The sequence below is a fragment of the Onychostruthus taczanowskii genome, unplaced genomic scaffold (genome assembly GCF_017590055.1).
Source record: "Onychostruthus taczanowskii isolate IOZ18803 unplaced genomic scaffold, ASM1759005v1 scaffold19, whole genome shotgun sequence".
NCBI lineage: Eukaryota > Metazoa > Chordata > Aves > Passeriformes > Passeridae > Onychostruthus > Onychostruthus taczanowskii.
The window spans coordinates 3,661,550-3,684,109 of NW_024499128.1; the positions used below are offsets into that span (position 1 = coordinate 3,661,550).

The window sequence follows — 22,560 nt, forward strand, 5'->3', positions numbered from 1 at the left end:
TTTAAACTCGGTGCATTTTTGATACTGCCTGACAAACTCTTTAGCTTTTACATAGATTTCTCTGGCTAAAGCAAAAAAAAAAAAAAAAAAAAAAAATCCAAAACTAGATCAAGACAACCAAGGGTCCCCTTCTTTTTGTTCTTCCTTAATTTTTAAGCCGATTCAAAATCTTACTAGAACAAGGGGAATGCCAGCAGCTGAATTTCTGACGCCTGCAGCAGAGGAGCTGACCAGACAGAACAGCTTCTTTTGGGTTATGGAAACCGAACAAGGAATGTCAGGGGCCAAATTCTACCTCAAATGACAACACATTTAGGACGTACACTCACACATTTAATGAGGTTTGTTTTTTCTGGTTCGGCTTCCGTTTAGTCTCGTATGCTGTTCTAAGGGAGCCGGCCCCAAAGCGCACCCGGCGCAAGCCCCGCCCCGCCCCGCTCCGCTCCGTCCGTGTGAGGGCTTGGCCCCGCCCCCCGCGGTGCTCCCTGGGACTCGCAGTCCGCGGGCCGGGCGGGGCCGGGCCGGCGCTTTCCGGCGTGCCCTGGCCGCGCATGCGCCGTGCGCGCCGGTTCCGCCGCCGAGGCTCCGGGCCGGTCCCCGCCCGCGGTCGCCCGCTCGCCCCCCGGGGCTATGAGGCCGTAGGGCCCGCGGGCTGCAGCAGCCTCCTGCCGCCAGCATGTTCGGCCGCTCCCGCAGCTGGGTGGGCGGCGGGCACGGGAAGGCCGCCCGCAGCATCCACTCCTTGGACCACCTCAAGTGAGCGGGGGGCGGCCGCGGGCTCGGGGCGGCGGTGAGGGCGGAGGGTGGCGGGGCTGTGAGGGGGCTCGGAGGGGGCGGTTGCGGCCGGGCTCCGTCCGCAGAGCTGCTCGGGGCGGGTTTCGGGGCAGGTTTCCCTCGGATCCGGCTGCGGGGCCGGCAGAGGAAAGGGCGGCTCGGCGGACGGCGCTGCCCAGGCGCTCGCTGCCCTCGCCGTGGCGTTCTGCCGCAGCTCTTCCGAGCGAAACGCGCCCGGAGCAGTCCCGGTGGCGGAGGCTCTGTGGTCCGGTGTCTGCCTCACGGTAACCAGCTTCTCCGTCCCAGAAGGGCGGACGTAGTTCGTCATGTAATGTCACACTCCGGGCTGCCATACGTGTTTGTTTTGTTTTTAGTAAAGCCCCAGAGTCTTCGGTGGAGTAGAGTGCGAGGCGTGATAAATACAAGCAATAGCGCGTTCCTCGTGAGGGAGAGCTTTGTTTGTTTCCTGGTGGCGGCTGAGGCGGGGGGCGAGGGGCTGGTGCCGGAGTGCGGGCAGTGCAGCTGCGGGGACGGCGATGGGCGGCAGTGAGTCACGGCCGGGATGTGCCCTGTGCTGCAGGACGCAGCCGCTGCTGCAGAAGGAGAGCTTTGAGCCTGAGAGCTGGAATGTGTTTGGAGCCCCACAGCCGTGTGTTACTGCGGGCTGCACTAGGTGGAATAGTTTTTCCCTAGCTCTGCCACTGGAAAGTTGGAAGGGTGGCAAGGGATAAAGGATTTGATTTCCCTGTTCCATTTTAAGTGTTCCGCTATTGCAAGAAAAATGAGAACCACCTTGATAGCTTCTCTTTGTACTGAACGAGAAGAGGAGGTCATTAAGAGACAAAGTGATTTCTAAATGAAATCACTGTGACTATGTATCTCATTGAGAAAAAGTGCCTAGTAGTTTTCAGTCATCTTACAAGGAGGACATGAATGGGTTCTGACAGTAACGAGCAGGATGCCCTGTACAAGATTTGGATCTTGCCGTTGCTTTATCAAGATGATTTATGGATTCTGGTCCTTGTCTCTAAACGGGAAAAATGTTCAAAATGAGCACTACTTTCTGAAATGCAATGCTTTTTACCGAAGACACAGAACTCAAGCCCATGAATACAAAACTAATGAGGCAGTAGCACTGCAGAAATAATTTTGAAAGCATTGCAGGTCAGACTAGCAAGCCAGTGTAATCTGGTTTTACAAGAAAAAGGGGAAAAGTCATGCTCAAATGAAAACACAGGAATGTTCTGTTGAACATACAAGGAGTAGTTATTGTGTACTATTCAGCATGAGTGGAGCTTTACCTCTGTCTGGCTTTGATATTTGACTTGAAGATAGAGCAAGAATGCTGGTCTGTGATGAAATTTGAAAAAACTGAATTTAAGTTTAGGGGGGAAAAAAGAGCGAGACTTGAGACTTACTTTCACATTTCAGAAAAATATGTCCATATGATCTGTTGGGGCCACAGAGAATAGAAAAATGACACCCTACCTCATTTGTAGCAATGGGAAATTGGGCTGTTAGTGTTGTGGCTTGTTATCAGAGAGTTGAAATATATATATATATATCTACTGAAGTACGAGCTTTGGTCTGTTTGCTTTTTTGCATGTGATTTCTGTAATTATGAATCTGAAATGGTCGTATGTAAAGGACAGATGAGACCTTTGATCTGTTTATACTATGTATATTTTAAGTGTTTGTTTATCCAGGCTGTGTGAATTTCAGATGCTAGCTAGATTCCAACAGGAAAGGTGAAATTTAGGTCTTTTCCAAGTGTTGAAGTGGGTAAAGTAACAGAAGGAAAAAGGTCAGAGAGCCTTTGTTTTGGGGTCATGCAAGAAAGTCTCAGCTCACTTGATAAGCTGTTTACTTTCTCATCTTTTCAACTCATCAAAGCCCCATTTTGTGTTCCATATGAAGGAGTTGAGTTCAAGACACCTGCCCTGCTATTATAGGTTAGCTCAGGCTGTAAAAGGCATATTATGCTTATAGGGGTGAAATCAGTCTGGGTTAGCCTTGTGGGAACATTTTTATTTTTAAACTTGCATAAGGTAGAGTTTAGTCTCTGGGACTCGCGGTCCGCGGGCGGGGGCGGGGCCGGGCCGGCGCTTTCCGGCGTGCCCTGGCCGCGCATGCGCCGTGCGCGCCGGTTCCGCCGCCGAGGCTCCGGGCCGGTCCCCGCCCGCGGTCGCCCGCTCGCCCCCCGGGGCTATGAGGCCGTAGGGCCCGCGGGCTGCAGCAGCCTCCTGCCGCCAGCATGTTCGGCCGCTCCCGCAGCTGGGTGGGCGGCGGGCACGGGAAGGCCGCCCGCAGCATCCACTCCTTGGACCACCTCAAGTGAGCGGGGGGCGGCCGCGGGCTCGGGGCGGCGGTGAGGGCGGAGGGTGGCGGGGCTGTGAGGGGGCTCGGAGGGGGCGGTTGCGGCCGGGCTCCGTCCGCAGAGCTGCTCGGGGCGGGTTTCGGGGCAGGTTTCCCTCGGATCCGGCTGCGGGGCCGGCAGAGGAAAGGGCGGCTCGGCGGACGGCGCTGCCCAGGCGCTCGCTGCCCTCGCCGTGGCGTTCTGCCGCAGCTCTTCCGAGCGAAACGCGCCCGGAGCAGTCCCGGTGGCGGAGGCTCTGTGGTCCGGTGTCTGCCTCACGGTAACCAGCTTCTCCGTCCCAGAAGGGCGGACGTAGTTCGTCATGTAATGTCACACTCCGGGCTGCCATACGTGTTTGTTTTGTTTTTAGTAAAGCCCCAGAGTCTTCGGTGGAGTAGAGTGCGAGGCGTGATAAATACAAGCAATAGCGCGTTCCTCGTGAGGGAGAGCTTTGTTTGTTTCCTGGTGGCGGCTGAGGCGGGGGGCGAGGGGCTGGTGCCGGAGTGCGGGCAGTGCAGCTGCGGGCGTGCGGGGACGGCGGTGGGCGGCAGTGAGTCACGGCCGGGATGTGCCCTGTGCTGCAGGACGCAGCCGCTGCTGCAGAAGGAGAGCTTTGAGCCTGAGAGCTGGAATGTGTTTGGAGCCCCACAGCCGTGTGTTACTGCTGGCTGCACAAGGTGGAATAGTTTTTCCCTAGCTCTGCCACTGGAGAGTTGGAAGGGTGGCAAGGGATAAAAGATTTGATTTCCCTGTTCCATTTTAAGTGTTCCGCTATTGCAAGAAAAATGAGAACCACCTTGATAGCTTCTCTTTGTACTGAACGAGAAGAGGAGGTCATTAAGAGACAAAGTGATTTCTAAATGAAATCACTGTGACTATGTATCTCATTGAGAAAAAGTGCCTAGTAGTTTTCAGTCATCTTACAAGGAGGACATGAATGGGTTCTGACAGTAACGAGCAGGATGCCCTGTACAAGATTTGGATCTTGCCGTTGCTTTATCAAGATGATTTATGGATTCTGGTCCTTGTCTCTAAACGGGAAAAATGTTCAAAATGAGCACTACTTTCTGAAATGCAATGCTTTTTACCGAAGACACAGAACTCAAGCCCATGAATACAAAACTAATGAGGCAGTAGCACTGCAGAAATAATTTTGAAAGCATTGCAGGTCAGACTAGCAAGCCAGTGTAATCTGGTTTTACAAGAAAAAGGGGAAAAGTCATGCTCAAATGAAAACACAGGAATGTTCTGTTGAACATACAAGGAGTAGTTATTGTTTACTATTCAGCATGAGTGGAGCTTTAGCTCTGTCTGGCTTTGATATTTGACTTGAAGATAGAGCAAGAATGCTGGTCTGTGATGAAATTTGAAAAAACTGAATTTAAGTTTAGGGGGGAAAAAAGAGCGAGACTTGAGACTTACTTTCACATTTCAGAAAAATATGTCCATATGATCTGTTGGGGCCACAGAGAATAGAAAAATGACACCCTACCTCATTTGTAGCAATGGGGAATTGGGCTGTTATCAGAGAGTTGAAATATATATATCTACTGAAGTACGAGCTTTGGTCTGTTTGCTTTTTTGCATGTGATTTCTGTAATTATGAATCTGAAATGGTCGTATGTAAAGGACAGATGAGACCTTTGATCTGTTTATACTATGTATATTTTAAGTGTTTGTTTATCCAGGCTGTGTGAATTTCAGATGCTAGCTAGATTCCAACAGGAAAGGTGAAATTTAGGTCTTTTCCAAGTGTTCAAGTGGGTAAAGTAACAGAAGGAAAAAGGTCAGAGAGCCTTTGTTTTGGGGTCATGCAAGAAAGTCTCAGCTCACTTGATAAGCTGTTTACTTTCTCATCTTTTCAACTCATCAAAGCCCCATTTTGTGTTCCATATGAAGGAGTTGAGTTCAAGACACCCGGGGTCATGCAAGAAAGTCTCAGTAAGCTCACTTGATAAGCTGTTTACCTTCTCATCTTTTCTACTCATCAAAGCCCCATTTTGTGTTCCATATGAAGGAGTTGAGTTCAAGACACCTGCCCTGCTATTATAGGTTAGCTCAGGCTGTAAAAGGCATATTATGCTTATAGGGGTGAAATCAGTCTGGGTTAGCCTTGTGGGAACATTTTTATTTTTAAACTTGCATAAGGTAGAGTTTAGTCTAAATTGTAAACAATCCACATGCTTAGTGATACTTGGAGCATTACTGCTTTTTGTCAGTAAATGCTGGCTCTTTCTCATCAGCTTTAATGTAGTTTGTTTGAGGTTTGCTTTTGAAATTTTGATATTCAGTCTTCCTGCAAACACGCCAGAGAATGGATTAGCTGAAGGAAAATTGTGATACTTTGTATTAGGTGTTTTTATACAGTCTCTTGATCTAGTGAAAACAGTTAAAATTTAATCCACTTCTGCAATGTGATCTGGAGAAGGATGACACAGTGCTACTCAGTGCCTGGGTACTTCTCAGAGAACTTGTTCTTTTTGTGTGTCTTTGTTTCCAAGTCAGACTTTTCCCTCTACTTTTCTGTGGTATTTTACACAGCCCTGTTGTTACTGTCAAGCACATTTCCATTGGTTGCTTCTGCACTTGGTATTTGAATTGCATTGTGATTGCACAAAAGTTTGCATGCCATTGAAATTGGGTGCTGAACATTTCCCATGCCTTGGTCACATGCAGTGTCCTTGAAGGTGTGTTTGAAGGCTTTTTCATGGGTGATTCATTTCCTGAGGCGCTGTCCCTGCTATGCAGCAGGTTTCCTCTGTGAGAACAATATGCAATTACCTGATTACAGGCAGTGTGAAGGAGCAAGCCTGTTATGGTCAGGTCTGGGCTTTCAAAATTTGAGTGCTTGACTTCTTAAACTCTTACCTGTTCTAGTGTATTTTTGTTAGTAATAAGTAGGAAAGTCATTAATGTGCACTTAAAATATTCATGAGTTACTATGTTAGCCCTTTGAGCATGGTTTCTAACCAGAAAAATGTTCAGAATTTTGTTTGGTTTGTAAAGTTGCTGGCAACATCTCCCACTGATTCTGACGGTATTGAGTGCTTTGGCACTTCCTGTATGATGTGTTTTTGTTTAACCCAGTCTTCAGATAGAGATGACAAAAGTCTCCTCTTTGATAGTTTTGTGTTTTGCAGCACAAACCTGATCCCTCTGTAATCAGCATTTAGACTCAGCCCTTAAGGATTTATCTAAATACAAAAATATTGGGTTTGTGTGATATATCATGTTCTCATAATATGGTATTTCATGTGTCTGTAAAGAAAAGCAAGTATGTGCATGCTTCCTTGTCCATTTTCAAGCAAATAGGATAAAAAAAAGAAATAAAAAGGGATAGCTTGAAGCTGAAGCTCAGGTTTCCTCTAAGTGCATCAGTGCCTTAGCAGATTAAGGAATTTTGCAGTACCGCTGCTACTAAGTAAATGAATTTGGAGATAATGTATTCCTGATTGTTAAATGCTTCTTGCTTTGTGTGTTTGCAATGCTTATGTTCCATAGGCTCCCAAAATGAAATAATAGCTTGTTATTCTTCCCACTGCATCCCATACCCAAAATTCTACTGCTGGAGTAAACTTTAATCCCAAGTTTGTATAATGTAACTTATTAATGAGAAATACATGTTCACAGATGCAATAATTTCTCTGTGACTTCAAATTAATAGTCTAAAATATGTGAAGTAATACGGTATTAATTACTAACTGTTTCAGGAAGTTGTAAAATTATTGTGGAATGAACTGATCTAATTGCCATCTCTTCAGATGTTCTCTGCTCCATTAACTGCTGCATCCTCAGAGCAGGGACTGATTTGTGCTCTGTCTTTTGATTCACAAAGTGCCCTAATGGGAAGTTTTTTCGTGTGCTGTTTTAAAAACCCCAGGAATTCTCACACGGTCAGCCTTAAGCTCTCCCATCTTCACTGTGATCCATCCACTGTCAGTCTCCACAGAAGGAATCTTGAGCTGTGATGCTCAGATTAGTGGAAGAGGATTTCCAGGTGCTCTCTGCCTTGCTGGGCTGTTATGGTACAGCATGTGACCAGGCAGCTATGACTGTAGGACACAGCTGAGAATCAACTTTTCCTAGAGTGGTTTCAATGTGATCAGTGACTGTTTTGGATTTGAAAATGAATGTGTATTTAGGAGGGAGAGGAGGAAACACCATGAAGAGGGAGAGTATTTTTTTACTGAAGAGAAAGATTAAGAAAAGACAATTCCCTCTCCACCTCTCGCCCCCACCCCCACCCACCTATTCCCTTTTCCCACCTTTTTGCTGCCTGGTGATATATATAGTGTGCTAATGGCTTCAGTAATGTGCTGCAGGCTTTGTCACATTGCTGATTAGAGGCGTGAGGGAAGGGAGCGTGTTGTTTCAAGTTTGTGAAGGCTGTGGACTTCTGAGGGCTGTTTACCTCTTGTGTCCTTGTGCAGTATTCAACACAGCAGAATTGTTGTTGGATGGTTAAGTAACACCAAGAACAGTAAGCACACAGTGTTTTACCATCAGCTTCTCTGAAATGGCACCTGTACCCTGCATGGCTTGTGAGGACAGACTGTTTCTTGCTGCAAGTCCTGGAAAACTCTGCCCAACTCAGTGGCAGCTCAGCAGTTGAAAAAGGCTCCCAAAACCGAATTTGACTTTGAATAAATTGAAGATAGGATCAGAGTTCTTGTGTGTTTGTGAGAGGTATTTTGAGTTCAAGCAAAAGGTTCTGAAACTAGGTGATGTCTTGTCTTTGTAAGTCTGATAAATATTTGGAACAGCCTCACATGAGTATTGAATTAAATGGCATTTTAGTCTCTGGCTGCATGCTTGCCCAGGGCAGTGATTCAGTTTTTTGGTGTTAATAAAATTGATGGGAATCCTGTTTTTTGGGAAGTCTGTTTTTCGACCTAAACGTCTTACTTTAAGCCATAAACCAGACACCCCAAAAAAAATTTTTTTAGAAATGCAGTGTTTTTTGCTACCTTACTGAAGCTTGGCAAAATTCTACAAATGAGATTTCTAGAATTTTAGTCTGAATCACTGAACAAACTCTCATGGAATCCAAAACAATAATGAAGGCTGCCCCAGGGTCAGGAGACAGGCTATTTTCACAGAATTAGATCCTGGAAGTTTGATTAACTCCACTATTCATGACAAGATTAATAATATGGGAAATCTGTCATCCTTTCCAAGCACTTCTGAGTATTTGCACAGAAATGCTGAGGTGTTATTCCTGATTTTCAGTACAATCATAGCATAATAATGTAGGAGCTGTGTTTAGGAATCTAAACTTGTGCAGTTCTGAAATGACATGAAATTTCCCTCACTTTTTATTTATTTTCAAAACTGTGTACCTTTCTTATATTTACCCTTTTTTAAAAATCACTATATAAAAGAAAAAAAAAGAGGGAGAAAAGCAGTGGTGGTTTTTGTGCTTTTATTAGAATTTACTCCCACCTTTTTTTTTTTTTTTTTGTGGGACATAAGGAAATAACAAGACAGAAGTAAGTTGGTACTTTGATGTAACAACTTACTTGGGGGAAAAAAAAAAGTGCTTCCTTGAAGATTAACATTCTGAGACTCAAAACCTGAAGGGCTTGCATTCTCTATAGCTTCCTCTCACCTGTGATATAGACATACCCTTTTTTAAGCTTCACTAGACAGTCTTAAACTCTTGCCCTTTGAAATGATAAAGCTGGATTTTACCCCCTTTCCAGTCAGTGTTTCTGGGAATTACTGATTTCTGGGAGTGCTCAAAGGAGCAGAAACCTGACGAAGCTTTGCCGAGGTGAATGAACAGTCTTTAAGTCCTGATATTAAACATCAAAATTGATGTGAGTCTGTGAGGGGGCTCTGCAGGCAAGAGAGGGGATTGAACTCATGTGCCACTCAAGAGAAGGGTTAGACCTCATTGCCACTTTTCCATATCAGCTACTGCATGCTTATCTGCTTCTTCTCTTTCTCTTGCTCATCACCCCTTTGACTTGAACATGTTCCAAAGAAATTCTCAGAAGCACCTTGGGACCAGTTGCACAGTTTCTAGTTCTCTGTTAACATATTCATAAGCACTCATAACTCACCTGGCTGGGGGATATTTGTTTCCTTTGTCACTCTGTTTAACACATATTTTTCTCTCTTCATCAGTATTAGAAGGAAATTTTAGGGGTTTAAAATTGTACAACTATTAAACTTAGTGTGTGCATATATGTATGTCTGCATTGGTACAGTGATGAAAGACAAACCTGGTGCATGTGAAAGTGGCAGGATAGCACATTACTTGTACTTCTTTTCTCTTTTAGGTACATGTATCATATTTTGAGTAAAAATACGATCGTAACAGATCACAACCGCAACCTGCTGGTGGAGACCATTCGTTCCATAACGGAGATCCTGATCTGGGGGGATCAGAATGACAGCTCAGTGTTTGAGTGAGTGCTCCTGAGCCAGTTCTCTGAGACTCTGCTTTTGTGTTTGAAGAATGCTTGGAGTTGTACAGAGTTCTGTACACTGTTACTGTTAACTCCTCCAAGATGTGTTTCATGACTATATGTAAAAAGCTGTGTCCTGGAGTAGATGTGTGAGCAGGTTCATATTCATGTCATACAGGAATTTGCTGCTTCTAAAAAGTGTTTGGATTCCAGAGCCCCTTTCATATACTGCTTTTGTTTGACTCTCCATTCTTTTGATATAAATACGAACTCTAACCTATTTTAGGGTCCAGATCTACTCAGTACATCTATTAATATCACATTGCTTCAATTTACCTAAGATACCACAAGTTCTAGCTGTGGTATTTAGAGCTGCCTGATAAACTGAATATACTAAAAATACAGTAAGAAGGCCCTGATTACTTGGTACCTTTTTTCCTGCATAATTTAAATTTTTAAGCCCTCTTGTTTAGCATTTAAGTTTTTTTCAAAGATATTATTTTGTTATACAGATGTGACTTTGAAATGTAATTCTTTATAAAAGCAAAACATGCTGTTTATCAAAGTTGCCTTGAATCATCCCTGCTCCTAGCCAAATTATATTCCTGTTACTTACAGCATGTGACTTAATGACATCTTTATTTTATTTCAGCTTTTTCTTGGAGAAGAATATGTTTGAGTTCTTCCTGAACATCCTGCGGCAGAAGTCAGGTCGTTATGTGTGTGTGCAGCTGCTGCAGACTCTGAACATCCTTTTTGAGAACATCAGCCATGAAACATCCCTGTGTAAGGACACACTTCCAAACTGCTTAGGATGAAGTGATCTAGATTTGATTGGATTCCCTTTCATTCAATGAAATTTAGTCCTAGTACCCCTGCACAGAACTATATGAATTACTAACAGTCTTTAAATTGAACACTATCAAAAATATGGTATAAACTGACTTCACAATACCTTTGAATGTAAGTTTTCAGTGGTGCAAAAGTAGTTTTTTGGTACAACAAGCATTTAGCATGTTTCAAGGGATTCCTTAAGTCAAATTAGTTGTGATCTGAAATGTTCACTTGCTGCCACAGGTCATGTGGTGAAACTGGTGTGTAGTTTGTACTGTAACTGTTCTGACATCATTGGTGCTGGCAGTCAACCACAGGAGGTTCCTTTGAGGTTTTTTGCAAAATACATAGAGTATGGAGAATTAATAATTTGAAGTATTCCACAACTGTTATGAAAGTCATCATCAAGCCTTGGAGAGTTAAGTGTGATTAGCTGCAGAGCTTACCTGAATTGAGGAAGATAACGTATATTCTCAGTTGTCTTGTTCTTGGGAGCAAAGACCTTTGTAGGGAGTAGATCCTTTATATTAATGCTCAAAGGCATCATTTGAGCTGTTTGGCTCAAAACTGTGATCTTCAAGCATCAGATTGTTGCTTTCTAGTTGTCACTTTAAATACAGCCTGTTACCACAGCAAATTTTTTTGTTAACCTGTGTAAATAATTTTTTTTTCAGACTACCTGCTCTCTAATAACCATGTGAATTCTATTATTGTCCACAAATTTGACTTTTCTGATGAGGAGATCATGGCATATTACATATCATTTTTGAAAACTCTTTCCCTGAAACTCAATAATCATACTGTACATTTCTTTTATAATGAGGTAAGTAAAGCAAGTTGCAATATAATGATAAGAGGACTTGAATTAGAGATTGAGAAGAGTGTGGCACATACTCTGTTTAGTCTATTGTCTCATAATGTCTTACTTTTATTTTTATAATGGCCATACCAGTGATTGTGAATTTGTTTGTGAGGATCTCTGCACAAGCATGGCTTTGTCCTTTTACAAAAAAATCTGGAAGTTAGTGTTATATTGAATAATTTCAGTAGTTTTAAAGTCTGCTTCCTTGAGAATTCAACTTGTTTATGCTTTGTTTTCTTGTGCCTTCATAAGCAGGATCTTTTCTATTGCATCACTTGGTTCTAAAAGGTTTAGTCAAAGTCCAAAAAGCTGAGTCAAAGGGCAAAGTTGAATTGGGTTTTTCCTCTGCACTCTGCTTTCTGCCAGAAGAGGGCATGAAAGCACTGGCTATGTGTGCAGTTATCCCGGGAAGCTCTGGTGCCTAAAGCAGCTCGTTTTAATGCAGAGCTACAAAGGCAGCTGAATGTGCATTGTAAAATCATTTTGATTACTTAAGTAGAAGGTAAAGATACCAGGTTAATATAGGGAAAACATAATTTATACAGAATCCCAACCCCTATTCTGTACATGTTCAATGAATAAATATTTTCTTTCCTCTTGTTACAGCACACTAACGACTTTGCTTTGTACACTGAAGCTATTAAATTTTTTAACCACCCCGAAAGCATGGTCAGGATTGCTGTTAGGACTATAACTTTAAATGTCTACAAAGGTACGCTTTTTATATATTAAAAAAGGTATGTGTGCAAATCTTGTTTCATTGTAGTGTAATTTTCACTTATTTATTTGTGAGGGTTTTCTTCTCTTTTGTGAGACTGAAAAGCTTAGCATGTTGACAAGTTTCAGATATGCATTTTTTACTTTGTGACAACTATCCCAAACCTGCAGTATGTACTTGTAAATAGTATTATTTTCTCACCGATAAAACTGGTTGAAAAAAAACCCAGAAGTGTCAGGCATACATGAGGAACTTTAGCTTCCCTTCCAAGAGAGGTCAGAATGTGACTGTATTTAAAAAGTAAACAAACAAAAACTGCAAAACCAGAGTGTTTTAAGAATAAATTATCTTTTACTCATGAAATTGAGCTTTCTAGTGTATGAAGCAGTAACCAACATCACTGCCTTTTGGATTGGAAGTGCATTAAAATGACTGTAGAACTGTTAGGTGCTGCAGTCACTCCAGTCTTGAGAGGAGCTGGACCATTACCAGAGGTGCTCAGTGAAGGTCAGGAGGCTGCAGTCTCAAACTCCTCTGCTGAGCATTCCAGTAGGACATAAGGAAAAAACCTAAAGCTTCACTGTTAGAGTAGTTGAGCAATGCAACGAGTTTTCCAGAGAAACTGAGGCATCTCTGTTGTTGGAGGTCTTCAAAACTCAGCAGGGACCTCAACAACCTGGTTGAACTTTGAAGTTAGCACTACTTTGAGAATGTCTACTCTAAACCCAATGTCCAAAAGTCACTTCCCCCTAAATTTTTCTTGGGATATTTAAGATTTTTAATAAACTGTTCACAGTGTTCTCTGTAAAAAAATTGGTTTTTCTGAACTTCTACCTCTGAAATCAGCATGCTATAAAGTAATATGTATTATGCAATATGTTCATGCAGGATCTCTTGTTCTTTAGTCCATTTTAAGTTAAATTTCATGTTGAATTTACACGACTTTCTGTCAATTAAGAGAAGAAGAGGTTTGACAGTCTTCATAGAAGCATATGAGGTCTTTTTTAAAACAATGAGCTGTTTGCTTTGCAAATGACTGGAGAGCCTGCATAGCAAAGAGGGTCTTTTCAGTGTTGGCTGCAACACTTTCTTGTATGAGAAATGGGTACTTGGTACTTGCCTTCTACTTCAAGGAACTGTAGATGTGAATATGAGCTCACAAAAAAGAGCAGATTATAGGCTTCATATCCTATTTGTGATATATTTATGCAGCTAAGTATTCTTATTTTTAAAAAATTACTTTTTTAGAATTTTCATTGAATGTTTGTGATATAGTGATTAGAGTTGAAAAGGCAAAGCTCAGGTGTTCAGGATGAATAATTATCTGACTACCTGTTTGCATATTTGTTTCTAATATTCTGCTCTAACTGCTACCCCATATGTTTTAGTTTAGATGCTTTGTGCTTTAGCATTTTAAACCCTTTTAGAGGATGTCACTATCCCAGTTCCTAATCCTGTTAACTGTTGTCTGTTTCTTTTGCCCTTCCTTCACTGATGATTCCTGTGTTCCTTAATGCAGTGTCATGTAAGTCTAACTAGCTTGACTCTCAGCATTACTGCTTTATTCTTGCGCTTCTCTCTTCTTTTTCATAAATAATGTGCTAAAAGAACCTTTCTGAATTCCACTAGATTTGTTTATTTTCAGACATCTGTAAATATATCAACATTAGACTCATTCAAGCCAGATAAGAATTGATGTGACATTTTTATAGATTTCCATTTCATGCCTAAGATCGTGTCAGGTATATACTCATATGGAAAACCAGCATGTAATCAAATTCAGAAGATACTTTATTGTGTTTCTTAAAAAGCAATAAAAATATTGGCAACTGATTTTTCTTTTTAATGATTTCTCTTCAGTGGACAACCAGCCTATGCTGCATTACATTCGAGATAAAACTGCAGTTCCTTATTTCTCCAACCTCGTCTGGTTTATTGGCAGCCACGTGATAGAACTGGATAACTGTGTGCAGACTGATGAAGAGTAAGCTTTTACAAATGCTGCCTATTGAATGCCAATGCTTTTCCCAGATGTCAATGGTGTCCTTATTTTGTCTACAGTAGTCCAGTTAAGTTAGTTTCTAGATATGTTCCCATGTAGACAGTCCAGACTTTTCACTCTTTAAAATTTTTGAGTTGATTCTTTAAGGTAACAGTGCTGTGTGCCTGATCTGTGCTGATATCCCTACAAGTAAATTAGTGTTTGCAACAAGCCTTTTCTTTATCTTTCTTTTGTTCTGCTAGAAATAGCAGATATCCAGAAGACACAACAGGTATTTTGTGCTTCTCAATCTTATAAACTTTGTCTTTCTAGCATTGTTTTTCTGTGTGTCATCTCATAGAAGAGCTTTCTGAAAAGATTATAGGAAAAAGATTTAAACTAGAAGGATTAACTTGATTGTGAGTTGTCAGACCTGACATGACAGTGTAACATTCCACTATCAACTACAGAAATACTTTGTTGATTCAGGTTGTTCTTGGTTTGTCTTGCCACCCCCACCTTAGAGTGGCCATGTGTTTCTTGCTTTCCTAAAGTGAAGAGGTAGGTGTTAAATACAACACCTAATTCTTCTTTCATTTTTGGAAAAAAAATCTTCTCATTTTTGTAGCTGGCTTGTGAAAAGATGGACAATGGAAGCAAAGCTTTGTAAAAACACTTCTTGTGAAAACTTGGGGAAAAAATTGGGTATGTGCATCCTAAAGAAAATACAGGCAACTGTTTAACAGTTGCATTGGTTGTCTTCACTAAAATATCTGCTTTGGGCAGTCCACCTGAGCCAGGTGATCTGTGGCAGGGATGCACATTAATTTTTTCCCCTAAGCATTTAAGACTTGCACAATTGATCACATATAATATTTTATTTCTGCTCTCTTTTCAGGCACAGAAATAGGGGCAAACTGAGTGACCTGGTAGCAGAACATCTTGATCATTTGCATTACCTTAATGATATCCTTATCATTAACTGTGAATTTTTAAATGATGTGCTGACAGACCACCTACTTAATAGGCTCTTTCTTCCCCTCTACGTGTATTCATTAGTAAATCAAGACAAGGTAAGCTAATACCTGCAAACAGGTAATCCTCAAAGGTGCTGCTTGCTTTCAGTGTGCAAAGTGCTTTGGGCAGTAGGTGTGTGATGTGTGGTTTACATGAAACAGCTTAAATAAGGTGGCTGTAGAGGAAATAGCCTGAAATGGAATTCAAGAGCACAGCAGATTGAATTTTATTCACCAAAGAAAAGCTGTTTTGGGTGACATGGTGGTTAAAAGCTCACAGTAGTGGAGACCAAGAAGAACTGCAAATTTGGAACAGGGCTTAAATTTCTGTGACACTGGGAGATGTGTGATTTCCTTTTCTGATAAGCTAACTTGTTTTTTGGCAAAAGCAGAAAAAGCAAATCTGCCATGTTCTAAAAATCTATCCAGGTAGAAAACACAGATTTTTGGGTTTGATGCTAATTTCTTCTGTTTGTAGAGAAGCTGTGTTTTAACATGATGTAGCTGAATTTATTTTTAAAGCATAGCCTTTAAGTTAAGTGGTGGTTTCACTCAAACTCGTTTTTAGTGAAATAGAAACTATTTTTTTAAACCTGCACAGGTTCCTGCATTCAGTTGCCTGTTGTGGGTAATATTTTGTGCTATCTGAATAGCTAATTTTCAGAGCAGTCTTTAATGAATGTTAAGTGAGAAGAATTTTTGCAATGAATAGTAGCATAGTGAAAATGAGTGTACTTCTCAGAAGTTCCCCTGTTTAAGTTACTGAAGTGACCATGAGAGACAGTAATTAATTGCAATTTTTTAACCAAGGAAGAGTGAGGGATATGCTTATTGGGAGAGTCTCCATTTCAAATAATTTACAAGTAGTGAATGTTAAAGAGCTTGATGCTTTCTGAATACTTTGTAGCAGAATGTGGAACAATACAAATTTCATTTTAATAAAACATTAAGCCACACAAATTCTTTGTATCAATAAGTAAGCATTTTTCATAATTTTTTTTCTGTAGGGTGGAGAGCGTCCAAAAATAAGTCTCCAGGTTTCTCTCTATCTTCTTTCTCAAGTAAGTATTTTAAGTATTTGTTCTGTTTCAGGACAAATTTTGCAGTACTCTTGTGATTATAAAATAGAGTATTTTCATCATTTTGGCAAAACCATCAAAGAAAATTTCTGACTCTTCAGTTTTCTTTAAGAAAAATGAAGTAAAACATTTTTGGCAAACAAAGTAGCTTCTTATTTGAGTTAATGTTATTTTTCTGTGGATCCCATTGCACAGGATAACCTTTAGAGCATTTCAAATTGCATACACCCCTTGATAAATAAATGGTAATAGACATGCAACATGCTGGGTCAGAACTTGATACAATGGCAGATGAAATTTACCTAGATGCTATATTGCATTTTGAATCTGCTTAAGCTATGGAAATTCTCAGGTTTGAATTTTCCTCTTTGAGAACCCAAACCCCAAAAACCACCACTACCAAAATCTCACTTTCTCACAATATGAATTTCATTATGCCTATAGCTTAAATCTGTAATTAAGTACTTATGTCTTGCTTATATCAGTTCCACCTCCTTTTCCTTCTGGAACTTATTTTCAAATTAAGAGTTTTACAGTAGATTTTATTGTATTGTAGAGAAAATTCATCTGTTCTCCCTGTAGTCTTCAGTGCATTTCTGTGAGACTGATTTTTTTAAATTACATTGTCTGAAAAGAGTTTTGACATGTGTTCATAGAATTTATACTTCTTTTTCTTTTATCTTAGAATTTCAATACTCATTGTGATCTGGCCCATAATTTCATCTTTTTTGCTGGAAGTATGGGGTTGGGTTTTTTTTCGTAGAAGAGTATAATTTGATGCTCCTTAATTTAAACCTAAAATATTGTGGTGGTGTGAGGGTTGTTTACCACAGATAAAACTGTGGGAGCAGCAGCTTTTTGTAACCAAAGGGGTCTGCATCATACAGTTGTGTAAGGTGACCTCTTTTAAAGTCTTTGCTTTCAGTGACAAGGTATTACTTCAGGATTTGTATCTATGTTCTTCATTCTCTTTAAAGAAGAAAATGGAAGTAGTAATAAAGAGCTGAGAACATATTTTGTGTATCAGAATAGGATGTGGTATAGAAAATGAAGCAACTGTGACTGGCAGAAGAACATCTCCCACCTCTTTTAACCTGGAGTTTGTCTGTGGTGGGGTGGGATCTGCCAAACCTTGCTGATTGTTTCTATTCCTGACACCAGGCATATGCTCTAGGCACAACTCTTATATTAGACACAAGTGCTTGAGATACTCATGCCAGCACCTGAAAATGCACTGCTGGGATTTCTCAGCCACTCTGACAAAGGGAACATGTGCTGTTCTTGCACCAGAACAGGCCTGTGGACGGTCAAGCAACACTTGCTGAATTGGCAGAAGCTGGAGTGGTTTGGAGGTTGTTCAAAGCACTTTTGAAGTGTGTTGTGACTTTAAACTTTAATGTAGATCATCACTACATGCTAATAATCACTTCCCTTTTGGAGGTCTGGAATGCTTCTGACTTTAATCAGAAAACCTGTGGAGAACATTTAGCTAAATATTTTCAAAGCTGTGATTAGGTTTAATGACTTAGGAGTTATTTGGGAATTTTACAGCTAGAACCACTGATAAGTGATCTAGCCTTGATATTCCTCTGAGGGGAATGGATATAAGCTGACAGAAGGCTATTGCAGCTGGACCTGAGCTGGTTCTGCCCGGGAGCCAGTTGTTTGCTGGCCCAGACTTGTAAGCCTGGGCTCAAAATAGAGTAGTCAGTGTAAACATAGAATTTTGGTAAAGCACCAAAGCGCTCGTGGTCAAATGCTTCAGTGCTCCAGGCACTATGGTCCTTACTCCTGTGTTCTGTAGCCATTGTGTAGCTCACACTGATTTGCTGCAATTTAAGTGCCAGGAAAGCTGCTTCTGCTCCAGCTCAGCCTAGTGCACGGCTTTAGTCATGAATCACTGCGTAGTGGTTGTGTGCACGGAACTTTCTGGAGTCTGGCCGCTTGCTGGCACACAGGAATGTCTGGGGATGCTGTGCATCATAATCAGTTTGTTGTTTCTAAAAAAAAAAAATAAATTTCTGGAATGGTTTTAATGAGTTCCTTGCTAGAATATCACACGACTTTCCTTTCAAAGGTGTTGAAGAGAGAGAATTTACACTTCTCAGAAGGAGGAAAGAATATGAAGAATTAGTAAAATTAGGTAGCTTCAAAAGTAGAGAAAGGTCAGATACCCTTGTCTCCTTTGTTTTAAAGTCGATTGTATGAGCTCTCTGTTACGAGTTGTACTTATATGTAAACCAAAGATAGCACTTAACAAGGTCAAAAGTATGTTCAGCTAGTGAAATTGTGAAACTATGTATTCTATAAATATGTCTGATGGGTTTTTTTCTTCTCTTCTTCCAATAGGTTTTTCTGATTATACATTATGCTCCTTTGGTGAACTCTTTGGCTGAGGTTATACTCAATGGGGACCTCTCAGTGTTTTCTTCTAAGATTGAGCAAGATATACAGAAAAACTCAGTAAGTGGCCAACTGTTTGTAATTTATTTTTTTTTAAGGCAAGGAAGATTTTTGAAAAATAAAAGCAGGTGTCTGGAACCTGGTACGCCAAGGTGTTTATGTTTAGGAGATGACAGCAGCAGCAGACTTTGTTGTTGGACCATCATTTTGATGGGACACTTCTGTAATCCAGTCTTTTGTGTTCAGTTTTTATCTGCCCTTTGGTAGTGAAGTAAAAATGATTCAGCACAACTTTCCTGTGAAATTTCCTGGTGCAACTTGTAGTAGAAAAGAGACTTATACCAGGCTTAACATTTTCATCTGAATATTCCCAGTGTTTTAGCAGTAAAACTGGTTATCTCTGAAAGTTGTGCATCGGTGAGCATGTGAGAAGAGAGACCAGCCACAGAGAGAGGGGAGGGTGTTACTTTGTCCCTGGCTGTCTACCTTCACATTTAACCCTGGGTAGATGTTGCTAGATGCTGATGCTTTTGTTACTGGTTTTCTAGGTGTCATGTTTTTAATATTTTCTCTTTTGTTGTGGCTTTCACAGTTTGTGTAATGCTTGCTTGTTACCTTTTAAAGGCCTATTTTGGGGATGGTAACAAGTAGGGGGGCATGACCTTACTGTAACAGGCCTCTGACTGTAGTTCTGTCTAAAAATTGAGCATGTCCCCTAATGGCTGACTGAATGTTTACTTCATAACAAATAATAGATTGGTTCTCATGAATCTTCTTTCCCAGCAGTGGCTATAGCTCTGGGAGTTTCAACTCCTCCAAGATACATCAGATGTTCCAGATTTCTTCCCACTGGGCATTGGAAGCTGTGTGGACTGATCTTAGCCAGTAGCTTTTGCGTTCTGGTGTTTTGTTCTGTTGACCTTGATATTTAGAATCTAACCTTTTTTAGAAAAAAACTCTGGTAGAATGGTAGAGTTGACTGATTGCTTTAAGATAAAGCAATCTCTTACTTATGTTAGGAAATGTCTGACGTTCTGCTAACGGCATACTGAATGCTGTGTGTTACTTGTGCAGAAGAAGCTTTGTTGCTAGGAAATTTGTGGCAAGAGGGTGGGGTACCAGTTGTTACAGAAGTGAGATTTTCTTTTTCCTGTCATGGTTACTGTACAGAGTTACAAAATACTATATAGCATGTGTTTGTGTACTTGCACTTACGTTAGGAATATTAGGGGTTTCCTATAGACTGTTCATCTCTTAATTTTGTAATACTACTTAGGCTGCTGCTCCTTTGTGGCTTTAAAGGATGTGTCCTCTTAACGTGTAAACCTGGGGTTCTGTTGTAGCTGAACAGGTACTAAATAGGAGGGGTATTGCCTTCTGCAATAGAGAAACTGCCAGAGGTGGAGCTGTCTTCCAGGGAGTGCAGAGCAGTGGGTAAAGGGAAAACCTTCCATGGGAGAAACCTTAATTTTTAGTAACTTCAACCATATTGTTCAGTGAGACCATGGAGGGGAAAGCCTAGACTGTCAGAAGCCCACTGGTGGAGGTTGGTTATGTGCAGGAGTCGGGTGCAGTGTCCAGCAGAAGAGCTCCCTGCTCAGCTTCCAGGGAGGGGAGCCACAGAGGGAGCTGTTCTGCAGGGTTGTCTGGGAGCTGCTGCAGGCTTTGCTTGAGCTTCCCTGCTGAAACACAGCTCAGTGCAGGGAGGCTCAGATCAGCTGTACAAGTGAAGATACATCAGGATCCTTGCAGGGTTATTGCTGTGCTATTTTCTGTTGCAAAGAAATAGCAAACTTCTATTGAATACTGGAAGCTACTTCAGAAGTTAGTTTAGAATTGTTAAAGTGATGAGCAAATTTTTTACTTTACTTTTAGTCTGAATGTAGAATTTTTTTTCATAAATCAGACCCAAATTTATCATTTATTACTTCCTTTGTGTTCTGATTTGTCATGATAACTGTTCTGATACTGTCCTAAGCTTGTTGTTGTGGGGATATGTGTGTATTGTGGTGAACTGCAGCTATTTCTAAGCCCTCACTCTGTACCTAACTGCTGTAACTGAGATGTCGTGATATGTTTAAGTTGAAATGTAACGGTCAGTTTCTAACTAGCGCATAGTTTCTAAACCCAGAAGTAAGTAGAACCTCATATCTGTAGTCATCTTTCTAATAAGATAAATTAAAGTGGAATGAGGTACAGAGTAAGGACTGAGTTTTCTAGATGCAGAGTCCTCTTGCTGAGACACTGAGTAAAGAACACTTCACAAAAACAAAAGCTGAGAAGCATCACAGTTGCTGTGTATAAATGCAAAATACCCTGAATTATTTAGGGCAAAGGGCAGTGTAGTTCTCACAAGAGGAGCAAGTGATACTGTTTATTGTAAATCAGTTTATGGAAAAATGACCAGCAGTTGTAACTGGTGATATCTTATGAATTGGCAATAACCTACTTATGGAGATCTGCTGAACATCAGTGGGCAGTAGTGATTGCCCAGGCTCCATTGAACAAGTTCTCCACATCATTCCGTATTTTTTCCCTGTATTTCTGGTTTTAGACATTATCAGAAGAAATACAAACCCTTATGTCACAATGAGAGCTGAATATGTATAGGCAGCAGAATTTATGTAAACTTGTCAGATATCACACTAAGGTTTACCTTACTTCCTGTGAGATCTGTTTTCTGCATCATTCAGATGTGGGCCAGTTCTACCTAGTGCATGTTTCTTCTTTAACCTACTTTCTCCTTCCCGTAAAAGGTGTTACTGGTATTGCCTTATTTTACCATCATACGTTGCACAAGATAAACCATTATTGAAAATGTGGTTGGAAGACATTTTAAAGATATAAACTAGCAGTACCCTCAACCTGTATAATCAACTTATAAACCAAATGCTATCTAAAATAATTCTAAGTCTGATTTTAAAATGTTTTAATGATACAGACTTGATGCCTTTAGCAGAACAGAATATTTGTGTAGGGCTTTTTCTGCAGCATTCCTTCTTGGAGCAGACTGTGGCTCAGTGTTTACAAGCACATCACTGTCTACTGGTGTCTTGTGGTACTTTCCTCTTGTGGCTGACAGCATATGAGAAATGCAAGGATGTTAAGTACATGCTTTCTCCATAAAGAAGTAGTTACAAGATTCTAGGAAGCAATGCAGAAGTAAGAAGTGAATGCAGAAAGGGGAAAATGTGTTATGCAACTTGCATGCTACTTTTCTGTTTTTCCCCTAAATAATAGGACTTAAGGTGCTCTTCCCTTTTCAAGTGACTTTTCTAGCCAGAAGCCATCAATAAAGGTAACATGGTCATTTTACAACCTTCCTGTGTTGCAGTTGGATCACACAAAAAATGCATCCAAGAGGTTATCAGGGGGTAGAAGTGTAGCAAATTTTGTATTGTGGGGATTTTTTTGGTATTGTAAAATAGTCTTCCCACTATGTGGTTTGTTTTAGTGCCAAGTGTAAATTCACTTATGCAATATTTCTATAAAGCATTTGCAGAATATCAGAAGATTCAGAGAATCATTTTGGCCTTTTAACTTGTAGACAGCTTCTTCCCTGATCTTTTCCTAATCTCTTATGTATAGATATTCCTAATTAGATGAAGGGAAGGATTTTTTTCAAACTTTTTCTCCAAAGTTTCTTTGATGCAGTCCTCTTGAGTGCTTATTGTACTGAGTCACCCAAGGCAAAGAATGTAATCAGTTTGGTATTTACTCTAGTCTTACTTCATTCTCTGGCTTGCCCTTAAGGTTTTAACCCTTTAGGCAGTGTGAGCTGAATCTGTTTGAGGTTTTGAGCTCTGGAAGATAACAGGGTTTCTGTAGCTGCCTTGTTTAGTGTAAACCTGGCAGAAAGCTCCAAACCATGTGTTTCACTTCTCAGTAACAGAGGTTTGGCTGATTAGTGCTTATTTTGTACTCTGGTGATCAGCTGGCAGGCAGAGGGGAGCTCAAACAGCACAGCTCACAAACAAGCTGCAGAATTGTTAAAAACCAAATTTGTTACTCCTTCTATTTGCAGAGCTTCTTGCAGCACCTTGGTCACTTTCTATAAGAATCCATTGTTCTGTCTTGTTAGGATGACACATTATTGGAAATACTTAATTTCTTCTGGGAGAAAT

General features: G+C 40.9%; 1 protein-coding gene across 10 annotated transcripts in view; it reads left to right on the top strand.

The window, feature by feature from the left end:
• Positions 1-747: 747 nt before the first annotated feature.
• CLEC16A (C-type lectin domain containing 16A) overlaps positions 748-22,560 on the top strand; it is a 63,348-nt gene continuing 41,535 nt past the window's right edge. For 6 of the 10 annotated variants that reach the window (XM_041401631.1, XM_041401622.1, XM_041401621.1 and 3 more), the window contains exons 1-9: positions 2,931-3,108; positions 9,415-9,543; positions 10,196-10,329; positions 11,052-11,200; positions 11,846-11,951; positions 13,818-13,941; positions 14,837-15,011; positions 15,962-16,015; positions 18,383-18,496. In XM_041401631.1, coding sequence (XP_041257565.1) covers positions 3,029-3,108; positions 9,415-9,543; positions 10,196-10,329; positions 11,052-11,200; positions 11,846-11,951; positions 13,818-13,941; positions 14,837-15,011; positions 15,962-16,015; positions 18,383-18,496 — 1,065 coding nt within the window. In that variant the 5' untranslated portion in view covers positions 2,931-3,028. Of the gene's footprint in view, positions 757-2,930; positions 3,109-3,212; positions 3,411-9,414; positions 9,544-10,195; positions 10,330-11,051; positions 11,201-11,845; positions 11,977-13,817; positions 13,942-14,836; positions 15,012-15,961; positions 16,016-18,382; positions 18,497-22,560 lie in introns of those variants that run through there. The other 4 variants (XM_041401623.1, XM_041401624.1, XM_041401628.1 and 1 more) reach the window with 4 other exon arrangements.